A 9393-nucleotide genomic window follows, 5' to 3' on the forward strand; every position below is an offset into this window, starting at 1 on the left:
ATACTTATCCCAATTCATGCAATATACTCTTTTTAATCATTTTTTTTTAAAATAACACATCTCTATATTTAGTCTTGAGACGAAAGTAATTTTTATTACTTTATTTGTCCACTATTGATTTTACATAATCTTTAAGAAATTCTAAATAAAAAGATAGTTTTACTATACCACTATTCAAATATAATAACTACAATGTTCAAATAATTAATGATAAATGTAAACAATAAATTAAAAGTTAAATATAAAATTATTCATTAATTTAATTTAAAAAAAATATGATTATATATTCCAAAAAATCATATAGTAAATAACTAATATTAGTCAAATAAAATATTTCTTTAAACTTGATATGAAAAAATTTGGCAATGGGAATGGAAATGATGGGGTCCTAGAAGAAACATTTATTACTTGACCAACTCATAAAGTAATTGGAAATTTTCATTTTCCCAATCTGACAACTTTTATATAACATCAATTTAAATTTTCATTTTTCCACTATGAAGACTTATATATAACATCAATTTAAATTTTTATTTTTCCACTCTGACGACTTTTATAAAACATCCATTTAAATTTTCATTTTTTCACTATGACAGACTTTTATATAGGCATAATACATATATTGGATCCTAAACTTGGCTTCAAATTTTAACTTTGACCTCCAACTTTCATAATGCACAAATAGGCACTTTAACTATCCATTTTTTAAATAAATAAACACATAAGTCCTACATGGCAAAATACACGTAGGACACCATGTAGGACAAAAAATGACATGTAGGATGACATGTAGGACATGTGTGTTTATTTGTTCAAGTTTGTACAAGTTTAAGTGTCTACTTGTGCACACCCAAAGTTGAAGGGCATAAATGTGATTCGAAGCCAAGTTAAAGGACATATTTATGTATTATGCCTTTTATATAACATTCATTTAAATTTTCATTTTCCCAATCTGATGACTTTTATATACCATCCATTTAAATTTTCCAAGTGACTTGGTCCAGCTTCTCTGTTTTCACATATATGAAAAAAACTATATAAAGCTATAAATGCTCATCTTTTTATAAAACCATATAACTAGCATAGCAATTTAGCAAATAAGCAATGACTTACTCTGTGACCAACACGGCTGCCAACACCCCTGGTGGTGCCCGTTTCAATCGAGATATCGGAGCTCAATATTGTCAGCAAACATTGGCAGCTGCCACTTCCTTCATATGGAATATCTTCCAACAGAATTTTCCGGCTGACCGCAAAAACGTTCCAAAAGTAAGTATGTTTGTCGATGAAACGGCCGGAGTAGCTTATACTAACAGCAATACGATTCACGTTAGTGCAAGGTACGCATAATTAAATTAATTCAATAAATAATTATTGGATGCACGTCTTTGTGAAAAATAAAGATTTTTTGGAACTAAAACAATCCTAGATTTTTAGGAAAGTTTCTGTAATAATCTAGTATAGTCACTTGGATAAGTATCTTGTAGAAATATCTTGATAATCTAGAATAGAAAATAACGTTACTAGATTTTTCTTTTAGATGTTTTAGAGAAATTAGATATTTGTAGAGAATCATGGAATAGTCTAGATATTGTAGTATCTAGAAGACTAGAACCATCCATAGGTTAGTATAAATATGGAATGATATTGTACATTTGTAATCAACCCAAGAATAAACCCAAGAAACCAAAAACAACCCAAATCAAAGAATCTTCTTCCATAAATAAGTTATCCTTTATAGCTTCCTCTTCTACAGTTAAATCTTCCGATCTTAGTCAATGATCTTGGTCTAGTAGAAGGCTTTCTGAGTTATTTTTTTCTTCTGGGCATAATACATATATTGGACCTTAAACTTGATTTCAAATTTTAACTTTGACCTCCAACTTTCATAATGCACAAATAAGCACTTTAACTATCCAACTTTTAAATAAATAAACACACGAGTTCTACATTACATAATACACGTTGGACACCACGTAGGACAAAAAGTGACATGTAGGACGACATGTAGGACATGTGTGTCTATTTGTTCAACTTTATACAAGTTTAAGTGTTTATTTGTGCACATCCAAAGTTAAAGGGCATAAATGTGATTTGAAGCCAAGTTAAAGGGCACATTTATGTATTATGCCTTTCTTCTACTATTCTCTACAGTCTTAAACTCCAAATACATACCCCTCCCCCCTCCCAAACAAACAAACAAACAAATAATAACGTATATATAGAAATGTATCATTCTTTTTGAGATTGTGAATCATACATACTGTGACATATGATATATATATTGTGAATCATACATACTGTGACATATGATATATATATATATATATATNCAGTTTTTCCAGAAATAAAATCTGCTGCTCAAAACGACTAAACAGGTCGTTACATTAAGTATACATTTGCAGGTACATCCAAGGTTACTCTGGGGATGTTAGGAGAGAGATCATTGGAGTATTATACCACGAAGCCACTCATGTTTGGCAGTGGAATGCGAACAATGGGGCTCCCGGAGGATTAATTGAAGGGATTGCTGATTATGTGAGGCTCAAAGCTGGTCTTGGCCTAAGCCACTGGGTCAAACTCAATGTTTTTATTTGTTCTTACTTGCTTAAGTCAATGTTTGTGACATGAACACTTGGGGCATGTCAATTACAAAACCTTGTAAGAAAAACTGATCAACTTAGAAGTTTTGCCTAACTTTGAGTGCAATAAATAAAAATGTTAAGTTTTTGTGGAATCTAAGTATGTTGAGCATTCTTATAAATCTGTTGAATGGAATTCTAATCCCTTAGAATTGATTTACACTGACATTTATGATATGAAGTTAACACCATCTCATGGTGGGAAAAAGTATTTGTTATTTTTATTGAGAATTTCATTAGATATGACTATGTCTATTTGCTAAATGGTAAGGATGAAGCAATAGAAATGTCTAGACAATGTAATATCGAAGTTGAAAATCAGTGTGAAAAAATATATAAGAAGTGATAAGAATGGAGAGTATAAATCTCATTGTGCAGAAATATGTTTGGAAAGTGAAATATCAAACTACTGCCATATTCACCTCAATCTAATGAAAAACCGAACGTTGAAAGAAATGATGGATGCATTATTTATAAGTTCGGGTTTACACAAAACTTGTGTGGAGGAACTATCCTTACTGCAAAAGGGATCAACAAAAAGTTTTGTCCTTTTAGAAAGAAAGCGATTTTGTTTGATCAGAATACAATCTTTTCCATATGAGAAATGGAAAGAAAGGAAATCCAACTTGAAATATTTCAAAGTGTGGGGGTATCTAGTCAAAGTCCAAGATCCTATTCCTAAAAGAATTAAAATAGGACCTATGACTGTGGACTGTAAAATTAGACTTGAGTAGTCTAGAGAAGGGTCTAAAAGGCCTAGGAAATGAAAAGGATAATGTACTTAATAAAGAGATTCAGAGGCTTAGTAAAATGTTAAAGGACATTTACTTCCTTCGAATATGATTTTGTAACATTTTCTGTGTCTTCTGTAGACTCATCCTTTGGAAAGATGGTGTCAATAAACAATATTGAAAGTTAATTGATCTTCTTCAAGAAAATAAACCTTTGGGTTCAAAATGAATCTTTAGAAGGAAAAATAACAGTTGATGGAACTGTTGAAAAATATAAAGCAAGACTTTGTGTCAAAGGCTTTAGAAAAAAAAATAAGATTTTGATCTTGTCGATATATATACTCGTTAGTAATTAGAATTACATCCATTCGGATGCAAAAATTATTACTGTGGTATATGACCTCCAAATTCATCAAATGAATGTGAAAAGAACTTTCTTAAATGTAGAATTGGAGGAAGAAATTTACATGGAACAACCCGAGGGTTTTGTGGTACCTGGTAAATAAAAGAAAGTATGTGAACTTGTTAAGTCACATTATGGAAGCACCAAAACAATGACATAATTCAATCAAACCATGTCGGCAAATGGATTGAAGAATGATGGAAGTGATAAATGTGTTCACATTAAAATCATAAGGTCATTGTTTGTTTGTATATTGGTGATATGTTGATCATCAATAGAGACACTAATGACATAAATGCTACTAAACGTATGCTATAAAGCAAGTGGAATGAAAATTATTGGAGTTGCTAATGCGATCTTAGATATAAGAATTCGTAGAACTCCATAATGTTTAGCATTTTCACGGTCTCATTGCATTGAAAAGGTACTTAACTAGTTCAAATATTTGAATGTCAATATTGTCAAGTGTCCAATAAATGTGAGCTTTGCATTTCAAAAGAGTGAAAACAAAAGTGACTCACAATTGGATTGTGCTAGATTTTTGGGAAGCATGATGTATATCATATAGTGTGTGCGATTTGATATAGCATTTGCTATTTTAAACTGAGTCCGTTCACAAGTGATCCCAAATAAATTCATTAGATGACAATAAATAGAGTTTTGGAGTATTTAAAATAATACTTAAAACTATGTCTTGCATTATAACAATATCCAACAATATTGAAAGATATAGTGATGCAAATTGAATCATCGGAAGAATGAAGTAAAATTCACGAGTGGATATGTATTTACTATTGGTAGAGGAGCAGTCTCTTAGAAATATTTCAAAAGAGACATGTATCGCTAGCTCTACAATGATCTTTGAGCTAGGTGCTCTAGATAAGGTCGGTGAATAAGTTGAAAGACTCCGGAATTTCTTGATAGATATTCTATTTTGGCCCAAACCATTGGCATTAGTATGCATACACTTTCACAGTCAAGATGCAATAGGTAGGGCATGGAGCATGACGTATAACGGAAAGTCTCGTCATATACGACATAGACATGATACTGTTAGAAAACTACTCTCTAGTGGAATTATCAGAATTGACTATGTAAAGTCAAAGGATAATGTGTCGGATCCACTTACAAAAAGGCCTAACTAGAGAGAGTTGAAAGATCATCTAAGGGAATGAATTTACAGCCTNGTTAAAAGATCATCTAAGAGAATGAATTTACGGCTTAGGACAAGTCATCATGGCGGTAACTCTTTCTAGCAGACTGGAGATCCCAAGATCTAGATTCAAGGAGAAAACAAAGTTGTGAATGACAGTTCGACATTGTCAACAAACTCAATCCATTCTCATGATGAAGACAATACTCAGGGACAAGGATACAACATTAAGGCTTGTTAATGTTTGTGACTTTTTTGGTAAGGCACAATAAGAACCTTTTCGCACTACCCTTTGTTTTCTATAAATTGAGGGATTTCCTCTTATTTTAATATAGAATTCATGGACTTCTTCTTCAACTACTAAATCTAGTANGATAACACGGTTAGAAATCACCTATGTGAGTGTGAAGTGTAAGCCGCTTCAAAGAAGATGATTATCAAAAGTCTATCTCTCTATACACTCATGAAACCAGGAGGCGTTCATGGCTAAAATGAACACAACCGTAAGAACCATAAATGGTAAAGCGTTAATTGTGTGACATATGGTTGTCTAGGTATACACCAAAGTTCGACGGTTCAAAGATATCGCATCTACCGATTGACCGAGTATATCCGACATATGTTCACTACGAAAGTCCAAAGGGAAACCTACTTATCCAGATGCAATTAATTCTTGCTTGTAAAGTACACATACTTGTCCGTTTCTTTGTCTTCGAGTCATTCCCCATTCATGCGGGGGATTGTTGGATTTTAAAAAGGTGTGAATGGAAAATGAAGAGTTGCGACTTTATGAAGAGTTGCGACTTTTATGAAATGTTGTGACTTTTATGAAAAGTTGCGACTTTTATGAAAAGTTGTGACTTTTATGAAAGGTGACGACCTTTCTGAAAGATTGTGACTTTTTCAAAGGTTTGTGACTTTTCCGGTAAGGCACAATAATAATTTTTTCGCACTATCCTTTGTTTTATATAAATTGAGGGATTTCCTCTCATTTTAAATAGAATTTATGGACTTCTTCTTCAACTACTAAATCTAGTATTCTAAGTGTACTTTACTGCCGTTGAGTGGTCGCTGACACCGGAGTTTTTGGTATCTATACTCTGGTGATTGAGATCATTTTACCCTGGGAGGTCATATTCCAAATCAAACCTAGGATACTAGAGGGGAGTAATTTCCTTAAGGGGACACTGTGAATTCAGTAGACTTGATATTTTTCCTATTAAAAATTTTCTAGATTCTGGTACGTGTTTTACAAACTTTAGATTTGTGAATTAATTTCAGTTCTTCTATTCTTTTGTTCTTCACTGGTTCATTAAACTTGGTAACTTCGTGTTTCTGCAAAGTTTGTTGGAATCAGTAAGATTCTTTAGACACATATTAACAACAATTCTTATTTAAGAAAAATATTTCGTATATTTTTTTTAAATCTGTTTCTGATTCTAGTTTCGCTACTAGTTTTAATTTTCTAGTTGTGAAAATGTTCTTAAACTTTGTTGTCTTACAAAGTGTTCAAAGTTTGTTCTAAGTATGTTTGGATACAAGATGTACAACAAAACTCATAAGCTAAAAATGGAAAGAAACAAATAAGGAAAAAAAATTAAAGAAAGATGCAGGAAATATGGAAAATAAAATTTGAAAAATATAGTAGCATGATAGCCATTAAAGTGGAAAACAAAGCAAAAGACATGCTAGCAAGAAAACTTTTCAAATGTTGGAGTGCATTGGAGTTACCATTTTAATCTCAAAAATTTCAACTTGCAAGTCGACAAATTAAGAGAAAAGGGTGATTTTCATCTTTAGAAAATGACTATAAATAACACGAGAAATAAGTTGCTAAAGCAATAAAGAGGAGCTGAAACAAAACAATACATATATTTATTTAAGTTCTTCGGCCAAATGATCTGGTGGACCCTTATACTTGTATCCATTTGTATTTTGAACCCTTCTACTTATCCCTTTGCCATCTGGACCCTTAAAATCAATTAAAATGATATTTTTAAACACCTCTGACCATTGACCATGCTTATGTGGCATTGCAATAGCTGAGTTGGCGGGAGAGCGTGACTACACGCATTTAAAGCGAGTGAACATCATAATTTTTATGCTTTAAATTTTAAATTATTAAAATTATATAATAAAAAAATAAAAAAATAAAAGAATCTATCTTTCTTCTTCACCACACCACTTTTTTAGCAACCCCACACCATCGCTGCCCAACCTCTTCTTTTTTTTCCTCCACACCATAGTTATCTTCTTTAGCCAGATTTTGGAATTGACACTTAGGTGACATCAAGTTTCATGGTGATTATCAGTGGTGTGAGAGAGAGTCTGCTGGTCCGTTTTTCGATATATAGGGAGCGATGTTGGAGGCGGCGACCAACGAAGGGGTTTTCGGGTACGCCGAGAAGATGGAGATGGGAGTTTGCAGGTCCCAATCTTCAATCTTTCACAACAATAGTCTCCTTCTAATCCCTTAAACTTGTCTTTTTCAATCAATTTTGATAACCCAATAAAAATTTCAGGCGAATGTTGGGTAGATTTCGATGAGTTTCACAGAAGAGGTTGTTATTGTGAAGGTTGGAGGAGGAAAAAATAGTAATGGTGTGCAACTAGCTAGAGGATGGTCGCACTCTTGCTGACTATAGCATCGAGCAAGAGTCGACTTTACCTTTGAGGCTTCGTCGAGGAATTATTGAGCCTTCTGTGATGGCTTTGGCTAGGAAGTACAAATCAGGAGATTTGCTGCAAGTGCTATGAAGTGTGGGCACAACAACCAGTTGATGCCTAAGAAGAAGATAAGTTGAGGGGCCAGCCCCTTTTGCCTAATGAATTAACCTTTTCTTTTCTTCTTAAAGCTTGTTCTCGTTCTGGGAATTCATATTATATTCAACAGGTTCATACCCTTGTTGTGAAATTGGCATTTGGTGAGGACCCATCCCTATATAACGGGTTGTTAAGTTTTTATGTTAGGGGTTTGAAAGAATTACATTCTGCGCGTAAGGTATTTGATGAAATGCCTGAGAAGGATGTTGTTTGTTAGACTTATTTTATTTTAAAATAATAAATTAAAATGTTATTATTTTACATTTTATTAATTAATTTTTGTTCATAATTTTTAAAAATAGTTTATGAAATAATTATGATGTGGCATTAATATATCTGATGTGGATGTGACATGTCAATTATATAAAGGAGAGTGAGCTACACACATGGTTGGAGGGGTTTAAAAATATCATTTTAATTGAGTTTAAGGGTTCAGATGACAAAGGAATAAGTAGAAGGGTTCAGAATACAAATTGATACAAGTATGAGGGTTCACCAGACCATTCCGTCAAGTTCTTCTTGTACTATTCTTTAGTTATCTGATGTTGAAATTATCCCAGTTCCTCTTTATTCTTCTTGAATATTTATTTTATTTTCTTATTTTATGGAGAAAAATATTTTCTTAAGTGGTACATTTTCTATTATGGAGTAATTTTCTAATCTTGATATTTCTATATAATAGTAAGTATTATTTCTAATTTTACGTGCGTGCTCTTAAGCTATAGATTATTTTTGGCATAATACACATATTAGACCCTTAAACTTGACTTCAAATATTAACTTTAACCTCAAATTTCATAGTGCACAAATAAGCAGTTTAACTATCCTATCTTTCAATAAATAAACACGCGATTCCTACCTGGCAAAATGCGTGAAATGCACGCATTCTGCGCGAGTGAGGGGTAATTTTCGAGGCCCAAAACGGTAAAAAAATGTTGAAATGACAATTCTAACCTTGATTAATTTCTTTTATAATTTTTTTAGTTTCAAAATGACATGTAAAATATTTTTTTAAAAAAAGACTTGTAAAATGTTTAATTAGTTGGCAGCCACTGGTTGACTCACTAATACACATGGGAGCGTTTGCATTTCACGCACTTTGGCTCGAAAGCGTGTTTATTTATTGAAAGATAGGATAGTGATAGTGCTTATTTGTGTATTATGAAAGTTGAGGTCAAAGTTAAAATTTGAAGCCAGTTTAGGGTCCAATATATATATTATGCCATTATTTTTTATTTATTTTATAGTTAGATGTTATTTCATTTGTTAGCATATATCTATTGTTTACTACATATTTACATATTACTAATTATGTAACTGAGAGGCGGAAGAAGTAATATCATTAATTGAAGTATTAGTATATGATTACTCCCTCCGCTTCAAAAAGGCTGACCTAGTTTGACTTGGAAAAAAGTTTAAGAAAAGAAAAAAACTTTTTTAATTTTGTGGTTCGAAATTAAAATTATGTCAAATGTACCAAAATTTTCTTTAATCTTGTGGTCCTAAACATGCCACTTAAAAAGTTAAAGTTAAAGTTAAAGTGTTGCCAAAAAAGGAAAGAGTACATTCTTTTTGAAACAGACTAAAAAGGAAATATGATCATTTTTTATTAAACGAAGGAACTAATATTTTAGTGATATC

General features: G+C 32.1%; 1 protein-coding gene across 1 annotated transcript; it reads left to right on the plus strand.

The window, feature by feature from the left end:
• The first annotated feature begins 1006 nt into the window (after window positions 1–1006).
• LOC107015287 lies at window positions 1007–2687 on the plus strand. The gene is made up of 2 exons (XM_015215513.2): window positions 1007–1340; window positions 2406–2687. Exons 1-2 carry the CDS (start codon window positions 1105–1107, stop codon window positions 2629–2631), a joined length of 462 nt encoding a protein of 153 aa, XP_015070999.1. The 5' UTR covers window positions 1007–1104; the 3' UTR covers window positions 2632–2687.
• Window positions 2688–9393: the final 6706 nt, after the last annotated feature.

This window comes from Solanum pennellii, chromosome 1, assembly GCF_001406875.1.
Source record: "Solanum pennellii chromosome 1, SPENNV200".
In the NCBI taxonomy this organism is placed as follows: Eukaryota; Viridiplantae; Streptophyta; class Magnoliopsida; order Solanales; family Solanaceae; genus Solanum; species Solanum pennellii.